The sequence below is a fragment of the Bufo gargarizans genome, chromosome 8 (genome assembly GCF_014858855.1).
Source record: "Bufo gargarizans isolate SCDJY-AF-19 chromosome 8, ASM1485885v1, whole genome shotgun sequence".
NCBI classification, from domain to species: Eukaryota; Metazoa; Chordata; class Amphibia; order Anura; family Bufonidae; genus Bufo; species Bufo gargarizans.
In genome coordinates, this window is record NC_058087.1 from 175,471,661 (window position 1) to 175,490,602 (window position 18,942).

Sequence of the window (18,942 nt, forward strand, 5' to 3'; positions counted from 1 at the left end):
CTTTTTCGAGCACATATCTTAGCGGAATTGGTACACGCTATACGGATGCAGATCCACGGCTGGTCCTTTAGGCTTTCCATCCTTTGGAAGCATCATAATAAAATTCACATAAATTGGTCGCAGCAATGAACAAGATGTACTGTGCTGCAATGTGGAAAGTAAACCAAGGGTGACCTCGGCTTGCGTACTGCGTGTGACCATAAATTGGTAACTGACTGCACCTCTCGGGAACAAGATGTGATTATAAAAGATGTCTGATATAATTGTGCTTGTAAAACTTCGCTGGTGTCTGGTCTGACTGAGCAACTTATGGCCGACAGAAGCAGTCTAAAAGGAAAGCTGTTGCCCCTAGCAACCAATCACAGCGCAGCTTTTATTTTGAATCATGCACTTGATAAATGGAAGCTGCCCTGTGATTGGCTGCTAGACAGTGATTTCTCCATGTCCTCCATCTTGGGACAAAATGGCCTGTGATGTGTTGGCACGCCTTCCTCACCCCATAGAGAAGAGAAAGGCAGCATAAAGCAGGGTGGAGAGTTCAGCTGGCCATTCGGTTTAGACAGCTGTCAGCCATATACTCGTTTAGACAGAGGGACCTTACATGTGCTTTCTTGCTCAAATCAACCAAGTGTCCATGTGTTTTGAATGGGCAGAGGGGAGAAAACTGTTGCCATACACCTCTGTCGGTGGCTTATTTCCCTGAGAACAAAAGATTCGGGCATGTTAACATCTTCTCATCGGAGGAGAGTCAGGAGAACCATACGGCTACTTTCACACTAGCGTTCGGGGCTCCGCTTGTGAGTTCCGTTCAAAGGCTCTCACAAGCGGCCCGAACGCTTCCGTCCAGCCCTAATGCATTCTGAGTGGACGCGGATCCGCTCAGAATGCATCAGTCTGGCACCGTCTGTCCTCCGCTCCGCTCAGCAGGCTGCTTGCAGGGTTCGGGTGTCCGCCTGGCCGTGCGGAGGCAAACGGATCCGTCCAGACTTACAATGTAAGTCAATGGGGACGGATCCGTTTGAATATGACACACTATGGCTCAATTTTCAAACGGATCCGTCCCCCATTGACTTTCAATGTAAAGTCTGGACAGATCCGTCTGCGGCTACTTTGACACTTAGAATTTTTTTTATAATATAATGCAGACGGATCCGTTCTGAACGGATCCACCGTCTGCATTATATGAGCGGATCCGTCTCAGACGGATCCGCTCTGAACGCAAGTGTGAAAGTAGCCTGATGGTTAGCTAGTCAGTTCAGCCAGTATTAACCTAATGTATATAGGTGTCTTCAGTTTTACCTGCATCTGATGTATCTGTCTGTTTATTATCTATCTATCTATCTGTCTTTCACATCTGTCTGTTCAATGCCAAGTCTATCATTATATTTCATTGTATGCTAGAATATGTATTTTACATGGTATTTGTATGGGGAATATTTATATCTATCTATCTATCTATTATCTATCATCTATTATCTATCTATTATCTATCATCTATTATCTATCTATTATCTATCATCTATTATCTATCTATTTATTATCTATCATCTATTATCTATCTATCTATCTATTTATTATCTATCATCTATTATCTATCTATCTATTTATTATCTATCATCTATCTATCTATCATATATTATCTATCTATTATCTATCTATCATCTATCTGTCTTTCACATCTGTCTGTTCAATGCCTATCATTATATTTCATTGTATGCTAGAATATGTATTTTACATGGTATTTGTATGGGGAATATTTATATCTATTTATCAATCATCTATTATCTATCTATCTGGTACATTGTATTTGTATGGGGAATATCTATCATCTATTGATCTATCTATCTATCTATTATCTATAATCTATTGATCTATCTATCTATTATCTATAATCTATTGATCTATCTATCTATCTTTCCATCTATCTATGTAATTGTATTGATAACTATATGAAGTAGATTTACCAGTGTCCCACGTGTTTGCACCATGTAAGTATCCTTGTCAGTGGCGTACAAGGGCCCCATAGCAAGTATCAAACCAGGCCCTCCCCCCACACAGGACATAAAACCCTTTTCATTGACCCTTGGGCCATTTTTTCCACTGCCTCGTTTGCTAAAAGTTGTTTCTTTAGAGGGTCGATTCCTGACCAAGTTTTCACCTCCAGTAGAAGAGGAGATTATCGCAACTGGACCCCCTCTTGCCCTGGGCCCCATAGCAGTCGCATGGTCTGCCACTATGGTAGTTACACCCCTGGTCCTTGTTGTTCTTTCTCATGGTCCTAGTAGGAGACAGCCAGGCTGCTACACGTGACACAAGCGCCTGGCACTCATCAAGGACCTTAATCCTTGTAAAATCCTGTCTGCTACATTTAAAAGAAGCCGGTAAACAAATCATTGGAGCATAGAGCATAGAGATACAAAGCGTTCATTCTGTATCAGTCTGTGGCAGGTTCTATCCAGATATTCTATGCCAGTCACTTTTGTACAGAGTAACCAGGCCACAGATGAAGCATCATCCCTTGTCCGGGTATTTGGATTTTTAGGATATTTTTACAGTATTTTTTAAAATCTAACCACAATAGAGAGTGATTAGGAAGACAATTATAGTGGTGGTCTCCAACCTGTTGCACCTTAGCATGCTACGACAGCTGGGAGTTGTAGTTTTACAACAGCTGGGAAGCCACACGTTGAAGACCACTTCACTATAAGAACATTTCTCATACCTGTCCCAAACTTACCTGTCTGGGCTCCAGCGCTGCGGTCTCTGGCTTCGGCACAGCTGCGCCGGGTGAGATGCGCTGCCGGGCCACGTCCCCCTTGACTTGCTGCATGGCAACGCCCCCCAGTGATGTGGTCGCGTCCATAACAATGAAGCACAATCCATTGTTTCTTCCCTTGGCGTACGTATGTTGGGGGAGATTAGTGCAGGATTTTACTTAGGTGTGCCTGTGACTACTGTGGGCTGAACAACAGTCCAGTTATCCAATTGCTTGGGGGGTTGTGTTCCTGTCCAATGGAGCACAGAATCCATGGACCTATCAGGTTCTGATCCAGGGACTCAGCGCTCTATTTAAATCCCCTTCTGGCCTCATTTCCTTGCCAGTGATAGTCTGTGAATCCCTACCTGTTCTCCTGCTTCCAGTTCTGTCTGAGCATTTGGCTTGCTCATATTACTGACCTCAGCTTGCTTTTGACCACTCTCAGGTTTTTGGTGTCTCTTGTCTGGTTCTGATCTCGGCTTGGCTATTTACCCTATGTCTCTCGATTTGGTACTGTATAGCCCTCCTGGTTTTGTCCCATTCCTGTACGACTATGCTTTTGTGTGATTTTTTCTTTGTGTGTAGTCTGTCTTGCACCTTATTAATAGGGTGGGGAACGTCGACCAGTTGCGGACTTGCCTAGGGCTTGCACTGCAAGTAGGCAGGGAAAGCCGTCAGGGTTCCAGTTAGGGCTCACTGCCCGTGTCTTCTCTTCCGACTGCAGTAACAATAACTTTCTGACCACTCTCCATTCTGGACCGTTGAAGGTATTGACTTAAGATGAAAAACATGTCAACTGCTCGATTTAAGCAGGTACATGCAGCCATTTTTTCTACTAGTTGACCTTAAGGTAGCTCATTTTAGCTAATCCTAAGCTCATTTCATGAGGTTCTAGAAAAATGGAGCTTCCTTTAAAATGCTTTGATTGCCTTCATATGGCCTCCCAGTTCAAAATTCCCTCATAGGGTTAGTACAAAATTAGGAAAAAGTTCTACCCTGGTCCAGGGGCTTCATCTGGTACGGCAGCTCAGCCAAGTCATGACTAAATCTCTCAGATATTGACTTACAGAGAGAAGCCACCTGTAGGTGATACTAGAAAAACAGTTTTCTTCCTGCTGGAGCAGAGCTATTTTGCATATTCCCCCAGGAATCATTGCCCTAAGACTCCTTACTACTGGCTGAGTCGCTGCAAGGAGAATCAGTACCTTTCAGGAACCATGTAATATCCAATACTTTGACTTCTTCTACAGTGCACCAACAATGGGAAGCAATGTGAATACAAGAACTTTACCAGTGGCATCCAAGCCATACGGGAATGGTATCTTCTTCAGTTTTCCAGTATCTTCTCAAAAATACCATTAGAAGACAAGATTGAAATGGGCTACAAGGCAGAAGAAATGATCCTCACCTGCATGTTTGGAGGAGAAACGTGCAGTTACAGGTACAAGGGTATGGGCTAGGTGGAAAGTGCACATGTATATCTTTATGTTGCCTATCCTAGAGATTACAGAGCTCTATAGCCTTACAAATCTTGAGGTTTTGATATCAATTCTTTTCACCAAAATATAGACCTAAAGGGGGGAAGGGTTCCTTTTGGGAGACATTTTGCCATTAGCACCAATGAGCTTACCACACCTACATCTACTAATGTTAAAGAGTCATTGTACATTAGATTGCTTAATGTGTACTGATTCTGAGTTGCATCTTGTATTATATTTCAGAGCTGCATTCACAATTCTGCAGACTTCAGATCTAATATCTCCCAGCATCCCTTACTGCATCCACATCTGAACAGAGTTTGCTCTGGAAACTTGAAGCCTTTACTTCTGAACAGTAATCTGATCTAAAGAAACGAGCAGTAGCATGCATAGTACAGATGGGTCAACGTAGCAAAAATTTAAATACAAGTATTGCCACCCAAGACATGGGTGGTGTAGGCTTATCCCTGCACCCCTTCCTACATACATACCATGGTCAACTCCCCACCACTGGAGAGGGGAGTCCTATTCTTGCCAGCTGGAAACAAAGGACATGGCTCCAACCAGGATAGGTACCATGCAAGAACCCTATAGCAGTCACCTAGTCTAACTGTGTCTAGGAGACCTTATTGTCCCACTAAATTACAGAAGCTCAGATAAGCTGTTAGAGTTATGTCCGTCAATAATGACCTGCAGAATTGTGAATGCAGCTCTGGAGTATAATGCACACTGTAAAATCAAGACTGGTTTGCTCCTTTCTATAATACGGACGTCGTCAAAATCAAATCTAAAACCAATACATGGTGTTCAGAAGGTCTTGAGAGGTATTATTGCTCAGTTGTCTTAGGCCACAACATTGATATGGATCTATATGGAACAGGGGTGTAGCTACAGGGGGTGCAAAGGCAGTAGTTGCATCCAGGCCTTGGCACTTTTTGGAGCCTTGAGGCTCCTATGTTTCATAAGGAGCCACCAGTATAAATGGCACATGGTAGGTAAGGGGCTCTGTCTGATAAAGATTTTGCATCATGGCTGGAATCCTTAGCACACAGTATCTAATAATTTTTGGAAAGAGGGTTCCCAGCCCAGAGGAGCATTGCCTGCCCTATAAAACTCCTTATGCCATTTAGGCAGTCTATATAAGGAGATATAGTATCTCCTGGATAATAATTTTTGTGAAGAGGAGCATTGTTTTTGTAAAATTGTGTATAAATATGTGAGCACAAAAAATATTGGCATGCTCCATCACACGAGGCATTTCAGATGCTTGATATAGTTCGTCGAGGGTGAACCATATGGCAATACCAACCAACCCATGTTTAGTCACCGTTCACAGAGAACGGTTTTCCACCACAAGTTTGCATTGGCTATTACCACCAAAGAGTCCCCATCCTTGGGGACTCTTTTTGCCAACATAGGTGTAGAGGTAGCAGTCTTATCCTGGCACTGGTATCTAATGGGCCCAAAAGGCCACTCTGACATCTGAAGAGACACTAGTATCAATAATGGCACATGGTAGCTAGAGGAGGGGGAGAGCTGTAAGGATCTTTACATGCAAATGGATATGTCAGTTCTCTGCTCTTAGCATGGGATAAACTTGGGCTTAAGACTAATTGATGACAGGTGGGTTTTTGGCTAAATTAATATAGTAGATACAGTACAATATACAGTAGATGGTGATAGCAGCCTTCTCTCTTGCAGAAATTTCACACATATTTACGATCAGGACTATGGAAATTGCTATATCTTCAACTGGGGTCAAGAAGGTCAAGAGTTATTGGTATCTGCTAACCCAGGAGCAGAATTCGGTAGGAATATGCTTCTTCATTTAACAACACTACAAAATGAAAGGCAAAAATCTAACCCCCTCTAAACCGTAGAGTCTGAACCATGAGTAGATTCCATTTTCAATAGTATAAGTTTATTTGGATTTGCAATGTAGAATGGTGCAGGAATTCTAACATCAAGAGATAGAATGCAGAAAAGGTAAGTCCCTTCGGGGGAATGTCTGTGAAGGTTCTGATGGTATATGAGTAGTAATAAATCAAATCAGCTGTATTTTTTCTTAAAGACGTTTCTCAACTCATCCGACTGGCTTTCTCAGTTTCCACTATTCAATTCCGGAGATTCTTTTAACAAGTTATTGTAATTGAGAAAGCCAGTAGGATGATCAAAAGTTTTCAAGGAAAAATACCAGTTGCTTTGACTTATTACTACTTATATCACTTCGGGTAGGGTGGTCTGTGCATTATTTGATTGAAAGGAATCCCATACACACGCAAAGGTTTTCTGAATGCAAAGTTTGTGATTTATTAAATAGAACCAGTGTCCAAAAACAGTATGTTATTTGGGATCTGATATTCTCGTTACCCACAGAACCTCTAAAGTATTGAGGCGTGCACAATATTATGTATACATTTTATGACACCCATAGGCATTGTTTGGACTTGGGTTTCTTGAGCCCACCCAAGGACGTGATTCTGAGAGCCACCCTTAGACTACACAAAATATGTGACGTCCACTTACATTTTCACCAAAATCTTTTTGGTTATCATTGTCCACACTGGACATGTCATCAATGATAAGAAATCATAAGAAATAGTGGCAAGTGACTGGCTCTAAAGTCATCTCTGAATGGGGTTGTCTTCTGCTGGATCCTTGGGGCCCATTATTGTGTCCGAGCCTTGCTTTACTATATGGTCCACTGGTGGGCAGGTCTGACCCTGCTCAAAGGGTTTGTCAGTTCTTTTTCCACTAAACTGGAACAAATGGAAAAGAAAATCCCCTTAACCTGGAATGAAGGCCAAAGCAACCCAAGAATCATGGTCCCAATCATGGACCATTAAAGGGCATCTGTCACCACATACCATGTTAAACAGTCAGCAGCTGGCCTTCCGCGCTTGTAAGCAGAGCCCTATGATGTCTCTGGCATCTCCATATGTTTTGCAAGTTCCCCAAATAAATACGTTTGATAATATACAAATTTCCCCTATTTGCATCCAGGTGGTGCCGTTACATCTTGTTGCACCGAGAAGCTCTTCTCGCTTTCTTCTATGCCACGCCCCCACCATTGTGATGGACAGGACAGGCAGTCCCTGGTCTGGCATATGTATTTATTTAGGGAGTAGGGTCTGGGGCCTGTATTTATTCAGGCGGTTTGGTCTGGGGTCTGTATTTGTTTAGGGGCTCTGGTCTGGCATCTGTATTTATTTAGGGGGGGTCTGGTGTCTGTATTTGTTTAGTACTCTGGTCTGGCATCTGTATTTATTCAGGGAGTGTGGTCTGGGGCCTGTATTTATTTAGGGGGTCTGTTCTGGGGTCTGTATTTGTTTAGGGGCTCTGATCTAGCATCTGTATTTATTCAGGGGGTCTGTTCTTGGGTCTGTATTTGTTTAGGGGCTCTGGTCTGGCATCTGTATTTATTCAGGGGGTCTGTTCTGGGGTCTGTATTTGTTTAGGGGCTCAGGTTTGCCATCTGATTTTATTTAGAGAGTCTGGTCTGGAGCCTGTATTTATTCAGGGAGTCTGGTCTGGGGTCTGTATTTGTTTAGGGGCTCAGGTTTGGCATCTTTTTATTTAGAGAGTCTGGTCTGGAGCTTGTATTTATTCAGTGGGTCTGGTCTGGAGTCTGTATTTGTTTAGGGGGTCTGGTCTGGGGTCTGTATTTGGGTTGAGGTCTGGTCTGGGGTCTGATGAAGAGGATCATATGCAATACTTGTGAATAATATGCCTTTGGTTGAGGGCCATTGTCGATGGTCGTGGTATATGTAATAGGTACACAATGAACTTTGCTCAGAATTAATAAACTTTATGGTGAACACTTCCACCAGAGTCAGTGGTATAGCTAAGGGGATGTAGAAATAGCAGTTGAACTTCGGCCCTGGTGCCTGATGTTGACCATAGGCCCCTCTGCAACATAAGACACTAGTATCATAAATGGTACATGGCAGGTGAGGGCTGTTCTAGAATTTGCATTGGATCCCAGGAGCTCCAGGTTACACCTAAATCAACGTGTTATTGTATAACCTCAGCAGATCCCAGCTAAGCTTTCTGCTTTAATGTCTTAAAATCCATTATGGAAATTAAATATGTTACCTGAAAGGGATCCAGAAGTAGCTGCCCATAAAGCAGGGGCTTATCTCTTCTCTGCTCCTGTATCCAGAGCAAATGGCCAGAATATATCAATGTTCTCACTGTTCACATCTCAGCAAACAAAATCTCATGTGTCCACTTCTAGCTTTACTACGCCGCATGCAGAATTTAGTTTCATTTGTTCTGATATCAATACCTTAAAAATCCCTATGATCAAGTAATCAAGTATGATAGGAATACAGGGATGGATTGAGGTCTGTGAGAAAAATATGTGAAAAACCTAGTTTGGACCCGATTAATAGAATATAATAAATAACATTCCGAAAAATGATAGTGTCCCAGTAACGCTGTGTCAAAATAAAAAAGTATACAGTAATCTAATAATATTGCCATACAATACCCTAATGATATCAACATTCAGTACAATAACGATAGTGCCATATAGTACCCTTATAATAGCACCACACAGTAGCCAAATAAGTGACATACCCTAACCATACCCTAATAGTAATGAAATATAGTGCCTTAACAATATCACCATATAGTACACTAATAATATCACCATACAGTACCCTAATAATATCAACATACAGTACAATAATGATAGTGCCATACAATACCCTTTTAATAGCACCATACAATACCCTAATAAAAGTCACATACCCTAACAATAGTCAAATATAATACCCTAATATTAGCTTACATTGCCCTAATAATAGTTCCATACGGTACCCCAATAATAGAGTCATATGGTACCATAATAATAGCACTATACAGTACTCAAATAATATCACCATACATTAATGTACTAATGTAGTGCCCTGGAGCAGGGACACTCTGAAGTCTAGACATTTGACTATATCCCCTATGCAAAGTTAAAACATCTTACTTTGTTTTCTCCTGAAAGGGTTAACTTATACTGTTTATATAAGTTTGTAATTATACCACACTAGTGACTGACTTAGACTGCTGATGTCATTATTTATCAGAACTGTGATTTGCATTTTATATGTATGTTATGATATACAGTATATCCTGTTCATTATCACTGTATTTACATGGCTCTGTGGAAATGGTTAATGAATACTGAGAGACTGTTAGGACTTTGATTGAGAAGCTGGTAATTTTCCACAGCTCAAGCTCAATAGGGTTTAAAGAAGACCATGTTTTGGAGGGAAAACCCCAGACTTGTTTACCACTAAAAGCAGACAGCCTGACCTTTTAGGCTACTTTCACACTAGCATTTTTACTGGATCCGGCAGGGTTCAGCAAAAACGCTTCCGTTACTGATAATACAACCATCTGCATCCGTTATGAACAGATCTGGTTGTATTATCTTTAACATGTCCAAGACGGATCCGTCATGAACTCTATTGAAAGTCAATGGGGGACGGATCCGTTTTCTATTGTGGCAGAGAAAACGGATTCGTTCCCATTGACTTGCATTGGGGGACATGACGGATCCGTCTTGCTCCGCATCCCAGGACGGAAAGCATGTTGCTGTTTGCTCTCCGGTATGGGAATACAACTAAACGGAACGGAATGCATTTTGGAGCATTACGTTCTGTACTGTTCAGTTTTGTCCCCATTGACAATGAATGGGGACAAAACTGAAGCGGTTTTTTTTTCCCGGTATTGAGACCCTATGACGGAACTCAATACCGGAAAACTTAAACGCTAGTGTAAAAGTAGCCTTAAATGTCTGGTTTTAGCTCTGGAAACTTGTTTTTATCTGGAAAACCTGCTCTGTCATTCCCATTAGGTATCATTGAAGCTGTAATGTAAGTCTATACCAGACGGGAGTTGAAACAGTGTATTTGTTTGTGCTGAGTTTCTCCACTCCACCTCTCCCACTAGAAGGTTCTAGTCTAGCAAAAACTGTGTATAAGGAGAGCAGTCAGAGCCCCTAGTGTGCTGCACTTAGGGACCAGTGCTTGGAAGAGGAGACTACTGAGTGACCATAAGAAGATGCTGAGACGAGGATACGCTGCCACAGACCCTGCATCACCAGCCTTGGACCAGGATGCCAGCCTTCTGAGAGAGAAAGGCACAGCTAGCTCAGGCCTTTCCTCAGCATCAAACCCTTCTTCTGCCAGCGAGGAGACTGGAGAAGTCAGACCTATGCCTCACCTGTATTGTTTTGTACCTGAATTCCTCCATAAAGACCCTGACACTCTGGACTTAATTCCCATTGGGGTGCACCATGCCTTACCATCCCTTCTGGAGAGCAGCAACACGTGGTGACACTTTGACGGTGTCCGGAGGACCCAGCATAGCGTTTGGGCCACCCCAAACCCGGCCACTGCACTAACAGAACCATACAGCACCCTAATAATAGAGTCATATAGTGCCCTAATGATAGCACCACACAATACACTAATAAGAGAACCATACAGTACCCAATTATAGCCCCATATATTGCTGTAATAATAGAACCCTACAGTACCCAATTATAGCCCCATATATTGCTGTAATAATAGAACCATACAGTACCATATATTACTCTAATAATAGCTCCATAAATTACCCTAATAATAGTCTATGGTGTCAAAATAACAATGCCATACTGACCAAATGGTAGTATCTAATAACACAATGTCCCAAAAATAGTATTACACAGTGCCCAATAATGACATACAATGTTGAATCAGCAGTCATGGTAGGGGGACAGGATGACGGTGCGTCCTAGACAATGGAGGTTCAGGGCAATTTGTTTTTCTTTACTGCTTTCCTGTAAGAATATAGAAGAAGTTATAAGAAAACATGATAACTGGTTCTAGCCGCTACTGTTTATATTCATTTTAAACTGTATCACTTGTGTTTATGGTTCATACTTTGTGATGTATTTTTTTTGTTGATGCATTTATGTCACATTAACTTCATGTTTCTGTTTCTACCAACACTTTCATGTTGATGATGATAGTTTGTGACATGTCCCAACTTACCAAGGTTGTCTAAGGTCTATTTTTATTTATTTTTCTGTAGAAACGGCGCCACTCTTGTCCATAGGTTCTCTCTGGTATTACAACTGAGCACTATTCAGGTAAATGTGACTAAGCTGCAGTACCAGACGAAACCCACATACAAGAGTGGCACTGTTTCTTTTTAAAATAAATAAAAAAAAGCAAGACTCATTTTTTAAAACTTTTTAAATTCTTTTGGGGAACTTTTGTATATTAATCTCATTAACAATTTCCCAATTGTACTATTGGTATATGATCCACCCCTCCCTTATCAATGCAGTCAAATTCTTAATGGCTGCTTTCCTAGGAATTTAAAATAAGTGATAAGACAGGTCAGGGGCGTAGCTATAGGGGGTGCAGAGGTAGCAGTCGCTATCGGGCCCAGGAGCCTGAGGGGCCCAACGACCCTTGTGCCACATAAGACACTGACATTATAGAAAGTGCATGCTGGTCAATTTACACCTCTGGCTGGAGGGAAGGGGTTAGGTTAAGAATTTAGATTGAGGAGGTGCCCTTTTAATGTTTGCCTCTAGCAGCAGGAAGGCTATGTGCTCCCCTGTCCCTTGCCAAAAAGCACTAAGGGACGGGGGCCCAAGCTGAACTCTTGCACCAGGGCCCATGAGCCTTTAGCTACGCCCCTGAGACAGGTGATCATGTTGTAGGGGAAGCATCCACAAAGAATTTGATTTCTTCGTCCTTCCCCATACCCAGAGCTCTGTTGTTCTTAAAGGGAGTTATTTGGTTAATAGGCATACAGTATATTAGGGTATTACTGTGAGGGCAGTTCCTTAAAGGGAGTCTATCACCTAAAATGACCATTATACACCCCAAACATGACGATATCCATTACATTCCCCATTTTATAATCTTACCTTTGATATTGCTGTCCGTCGCCTATTCGCTCTTAAAAACACTTTTATTCCATATGCTAATCGGGTTCTGAAGGTGCCCAGGGGCGGCGTTTATGCGGCCGGTGCCCAGGCTCCACGGCGCTGTTCAAATCAAACCCCTCCCCTTTCACCCCTCTGGCCCGCCCTCGGTTCTTCAGATACCATCCTCCAGTCAATGAGCAATCCGGCGCCTGCGCCTGCGCCCTCCATTACTCACTAGGGCAGAGGCAGCAGAGCGTTTAATGCGCATGCGCCGGCCCGTACATCCCGATACTTTGGCAGTTTACTTCCGCCGGCTAGATCGGGATGTACGGGCCGGCGCATGCGCATTAAACGCTCTGCTGCCTCTGCCCTAGTGAGTAATGGAGGGCGCAGGCGCCGGATTGCTCATTGACTGGAGGATGGTATCTGAAGAACCGAGGGCGGGCCAGAGGGGTGAAAGGGGAGGGGTTTGATTTGAACAGCGCCGTGGAGCCTGGGCACCGGCCGCATAAACGCCGCCCCTGGGCACCTTCAGAACCCGATTAGCATATGGAATAAAAGTGTTTTTAAGAGCGAATAGGCGACGGACAGCAATATCAAAGGTAAGATTATAAAATGGGGAATGTAATGGATATCGTCATGTTTGGGGTGTATAATGGTCATTTTAGGTGATAGACTCCCTTTAATATGTAAGTTAACATTAGCTTTAAAGTTGGAAAAATAATGATGTTACTCCCCTTTCTGAATTAGGGTACAAAAGGTGAAACGTGTGGTTGTGTGTTGTTAAGGCTGTGTTCACACTGTGTGGTTTTAGTGTTTTTTTCCCAAGCCTTTTTCTCATTTTTTCCCCCAAACCATGACTGAATCAAGAAGTTTAAAAAATAATAAAATCTTTTTTTATGATAAAATTACAGTTTTGACCTCTAGAAAAAAGAAACTCTCGCAAACATTGATCTCTGTGAACACAGCCTAAACCTACAACATGAATGAAACAAGAAAATGTAAAGGTTATTAAGATATTAGCGTACTTTATCGTTTGCTGGGATCATCCACCTGATTGGATGTAGATAAAGAGCGTCCGGTACTCTGGTGATGGCTTTAATCACTTTAACGGGTTGAGTCTAATGATAACGTGTTCGAAAACGTGTTTACAGATCACAGGGAAATCTCTCTGAGATAAAATGACTTCACGTGTCCTGTTACAGCTACACATAATATTCAGTAAAGCTCAGACTGCTTTACTTATCTTTTATGGATCTCACAGCAGTAGTTACATCATGGTGGCTTTCTCAGTCACATCTAGAGCTGCAATCAAACTTCTGCTGGTTGCTGACGCTTGGATTTCGTCAGTAGTCTGTGACAAGACGAATTCTTAGCGTCTTTTTGTGCATTCAGGAAAACTGAGGAACAGAAGGGGACTGGGAACTTAAAGTGGCCCAGGAAAAAATACTAAAAGTGGCCCTGTTTTGTAGTTGGGTCCAAATTGATGGAAGGCAGGGCCAACAATACCATATTGTGGCACATTAAACCACTCCAACCGAGCCAAATACCACAGTCCATCACAAAATACTGCCAGCAGCACAAAATACAGCCCCAAAAACTTCCAGTGGCCGGCTGGGAGGACGGTCCAGGCAGCCCCCCGGACATTGGCCCACCAGGAAATTTCCCTGTAAGGTCTATGGCCAATCTACCCCTGCTGAGGAACCTATATGTACTATTCAGACTAAGAGCTAACAGCAGAAATCAGGAAGCAGCTCTGGATTTGATCTCTATATAATGTAACTTCAGATCTATGCAAGACTTTTGCAAGAAGAGGAAATCTTATCAGTCCTAAATATACCCACCCTCAGTTCTCCACCTATCCTGTATTAAATGTGAGGCACATGAAAGTACAGAATGGACCCACAGGATTTTTTGGGATCTGTATTACTTGACTATGTATACAGGGAGTGCAGAATTATTAGGCAAGTTGTATTTTTGAGGATTAATTTTATTATTGAACAACAACCATGTTCTCAATGAACCCAAAAAACTCATTAATATCAAAGCTGAATATTTTTGGAAGTAGTTTTTAGATTGTTTTTAGTTTTAGCTATTTTAGGGGGATATCTGTGTGTGCAGGTGACTATTACTGTACATAATTATTAGGCAACTTAACAAAAAACAAATATATACCCATTTCAATTATTTATTTTTACCAGTGAAACCAATATAACATCTCAACATTCACAAATATACATTTCTGACATTCAAAAACAAAACAAAAACAAATCAGTGACCAATATAGCCACCTTTCTTTGCAAGGACACTCAAAAGCCTGCCATCCATGGATTCTGTCAGTGTTTTGATCTGTTCACCATCAACATTGCGTGCAGCAGCAACCACAGCCTCCCAGACACTGTTCAGAGAGGTGTACTGTTTTCCCTCCTTGTAAATCTCACATTTGATGATGGACCACAGGTTCTCAATGGGGTTCAGATCAGGTGAACAAGGAGGCCATGTCATTAGATTTTCTTCTTTTATACCCTTTCTTGCCAGCCACGTTGTGGAGTACTTGGACGCGTGTGATGGAGCATTGTCCTGCATGAAAATCATGTTTTTCTTGCCTTGCAGACTTCTTCCTGTACCACTGCTTGAAGAAGGTGTCTTCCAGAAACTGGCAGTAGGACTGGGAGTTGAGCTTGACTCCATCCTCAACCCAAAAAGGCCCCACAAGCTCATCTTTTGATGATACCAGCCCAAACCAGTACTCCACCTCCACCTTGCTGGCGTCTGAGTCGGACTGGAGCTCTCTGCCCTTTACCAATCCAGCCATCTGGCCCATCAAGACTCACTCTCATTTCATCAGTCCATAAAACCTTAGAAAAATCAGTCTTGAGATATTTCTTGGCCCAGTCTTGACGTTCAGCTTGTGTGTCTTGTTCAGTGGTGGTCGTCTTTCAGCCTTTCTTACCTTGGCCATGTCTCTGAGTATTGCACACCTTGTGCTTTTGGGCACTCCAGTGATGTTGCAGCTCTGAAATATGGACAAACTGGTGGCAAGTGGCATCTTGGCAGCTGCACGCTTGACTTTTCTCAGTTCATGGGCAGTTATTTTGCGCCTTGGTTTTTCCACACGCTTCTTGCGACCCTGTTGACTATTTTGAATGAAACGCTTGATTGTTCGATGATCACGCTTCAGAAGCTTTGCAATTTTAAGAGTGCTGCATCCCTCTGCAAGATATCTCACTATTTTTGACTTTTCTGAGCCTGTCAAGTCCTTCTTTTGACCCATTTTGCCAAAGGAAAGGAAGTTGCCTAATAATTATGCACACCTGATATAGGGTGTTGATGTCATTAGACCACACCCCTTCTCATTACAGAGATGCACATCACCTAATATGCTTAATTGGTAGTAGGCTTTCGAGCCTATACAGCTTGGAGTAAGACAACATGCATAAAGAGGATGATGTGGTCAAAATACTCATTTGCCTAATAATTCTGCACGTAGTGTATACAGGGAGTGCAGAATTATTAGGCAAGTTGTATTTTTGAGGATTAATTTTATTATTGAACAACAACCATGTTCTCAATGAACCCAAAAAACTCATTAATATCAAAGCTGAATATTTTTGGAAGTAGTTTTTAGTTTGTTTTTAGTTTTAGCTATTTTAGGGGAATATCTGTGTGTGCAGGTGACTATTACTGTACATAATTATTAGGCAACTTAACAAAAAACAAATATATACCCATTTCAATTATTTATTTTTACCAGTGAAACCAATATAACATCTCAACATTCACAAATATACATTTCTGACATTCAAAAACAAAACAAAAACAAATCAGTGACCAATATAGCCACCTTTCTTTGCAAGGACACTCAAAAGCCTGCCATCCATGGATTCTGTCAGTGTTTTGATCTGTTCACCATCAACATTGCGTGCAGCAGCAACCACAGCCTCCCAGACACTGTTCAGAGAGGTGTACTGTTTTCCCTCCTTGTAAATCTCACATTTGATGATGGACCACAGGTTCTCAATGGGGTTCAGATCAGGTGAACAAGGAGGCCATGTCATTAGATTTTCTTCTTTTATACCCTTTCTTGCCAGCCACGCTGTGGAGTACTTGGACGCGTGTGATGGAGCATTGTCCTGCATGAAAATCATGTTTTTCTTGAAGGATGCAGACTTCTTCCTGTACCACTGCTTGAAGAAGGTGTCTTCCAGAAACTGGCAGTAGGACTGGGAGTTGAGCTTGACTCCATCCTCAACCCAAAAAGGCCCCACAAGCTCATCTTTGATGATACCAGCCCAAACCAGTACTCCACCTCCACCTTGCTGGCGTCTGAGTCGGACTGGAGCTCTCTGCCCTTTACCAATCCAGCCATCTGGCCCATCAAGACTCACTCTCATTTCATCAGTCCATAAAACCTTAGAAAAATCAGTCTTGAGATATTTCTTGGCCCAGTCTTGACGTTTCAGCTTGTGTGTCTTGTTCAGTGGTGGTCGTCTTTCAGCCTTTCTTACCTTGGCCATGTCTCTGAGTATTGCACACCTTGTGCTTTTGGGCACTCCAGTGATGTTGCAGCTCTGAAATATGGCCAAACTGGTGGCAAGTGGCATCTTGGCAGCTGCACGCTTGACTTTTCTCAGTTCATGGGCAGTTATTTTGCGCCTTGGTTTTTCCACACGCTTCTTGCGACCCTGTTGACTATTTTGAATGAAACGCTTGATTGTTCGATGATCACGCTTCAGAAGCTTTGCAATTTTAAGAGTGCTGCATCCCTCTGCAAGATATCTCACTATTTTTGACTTTTCTGAGCCTGTCAAGTCCTTCTTTTGACCCATTTTGCCAAAGGAAAGGAAGTTGCCTAATAATTATGCACACCTGATATAGGGTGTTGATGTCATTTGCTTAATTGGTAGTAGGCTTTCGAGCCTATACAGCTTGGAGTAAGACAACATGCATAAAGAGGATGATGTGGTCAAAATACTCATTTGCCTAATAATTCTGCACGTAGTGTAAGCCCTACATATAATATGTAGTAGATGCCAATGAAGGGACTACTAAAGATCAGTGGGTCCAACTGACCCATTATGGCATATTCACCTAAAGCACTGTTAGGTGGGACCCTGACCTTCAAGTTTCTGTGACCAATGTCCACCAATCAATCATCAGTGGGCGATTTTATTAAGTTCAGTTCCCATTGAGTCTATGTTAGCTACTAAAGGGCTGAGCTTCGAATCAGAAAACGGGGGTCAGAGGACCTACATTCCTACAACAGATGATGGTGGATGTGCTAGAAATGGTTGAGATGGGAAGACATAGAACGAGACCACCAGACCCGTCTCCAGTAGTCCCATCCTTGACGTCACATTTAGATCATGTTCTCAGAATGGTACCAGTAAAACTTGACCTAAAAGTTTTTAGTATATAATCCCATTTGTTTCCAGGACTGAAGATGGTTCTTGACATTGACCAGGAAGAATACATTCCATTTCTCCAGACCACCGCCGCTGTCAGACTTATTCTCCACCAGCAGAGAAGTTTCCCGTTCCTGAAGGACCTGGGGATTTATGCCATGCCAGGAACAGAGACCTCCATAGCTGTTCAAGTGGTACGTTTATGGGAAAATACACAGAACAATGTTATCTGATTGGATGCCAGCCAGCTTCTTGGTTTGGTTAAAACTGGGTGAATCCAACCTAAGGCGGCCTCATAATGTTTTTTTTTTTCAAACATGTTTATGGCTTTTATTATACTTGTAAGTGGATGTTATCTTAGTTGTTGACGTTTAAATTCTCAGCCTCCCAGGGAGTTGAGGTGGAGAAGGGAGGGTTTTACTGGAAGATTTAGATCTCTTGCGTGAATTTATTTTCAGCAACTGAAGGAAGCTTGTGAAATATCACCAAAGACCGGCCAAACCTTCAGTATAATAAAGTTACGCCTCTTTATTAGTGTCTGTCACGTGGCCTTAGAGGGGTCATCATGCCCTTTAATGATGTGGGGCTGAGGGCGAGGCACAGAAGTATGCTGCATTGACTACCTGCCTTGACATTACACAATCATTCCTTGATTTCTTAAGAAGCGTTCAATGAGGAATCAGCAAAATCCTCATGAGCAACTTGGTTTTGTTGTATCTCTCCACCAAACTATCTAAATAAAAGTAGGGAGATATCTAGTACTGTAAAGTCCCCTGGTAAACTAGTAGTGGTTTATCAAATCCCTGGTGGTCTAGTGTCTTACAAAAAATCTTACAGCAATTCTTCAGTGGTTTCTAAAAGTCGTAAAGGTAAGTTCCAGTGTTTCTGTAAAATTTTTGGTGGATTCAATGGTTTCGAAGATCCGAGATAATGAAATGGCTCAAATAAACCCTGGTAAGCTAGTGTTTTATTGAAATCACAGGTGATCTAGTGACTTGTAACAGTTCAAGTGCTCTAGTGCGTTATAAAACTCCTGGTATTCTTCTGTTTTAGAAAGATGCCTGATGGTGTAATGTTTATTAAAAATTAAAAAAAAATTTTATCCATGGTAATCCAATGATTCATGTAGTCCTTGGAGACATAGTGGTTTAATAAAATCTCAGGTGGTCTAGTATCTAATAAAACTTTTAATGTTCAAGTAGTTTATGAAACCACACGTATTGTACAGTTTTATAAATTCCCGGATGGCTTTTTAGATCCATAGTAATTCAGTGGCTCCTATAGTCCCTGGTGTCCTAGTGGTTTATAAAATCCATTGCCTCATAAAATGTTCAAGTGCTTCGTACAGCCAGAAGGTTTAATTATTGCCAAGGG

At 42.1% G+C, this 18,942-nt stretch overlaps 1 protein-coding gene across 2 annotated transcripts in view; it reads left to right on the forward strand.

The window, feature by feature from the left end:
* SCNN1B (sodium channel epithelial 1 subunit beta) overlaps positions 1-18,942 on the forward strand; it is a 47,234-nt gene that overhangs the window by 15,453 nt on the left and 12,839 nt on the right. For both annotated transcript variants that reach the window (XM_044304898.1, XM_044304900.1), the window contains exons 4-6: positions 4,009-4,199; positions 5,938-6,044; positions 17,599-17,762. In XM_044304898.1, the coding sequence (XP_044160833.1) occupies positions 4,009-4,199; positions 5,938-6,044; positions 17,599-17,762 (462 nt within the window). The remainder of the gene's footprint in view (positions 1-4,008; positions 4,200-5,937; positions 6,045-17,598; positions 17,763-18,942) is intronic.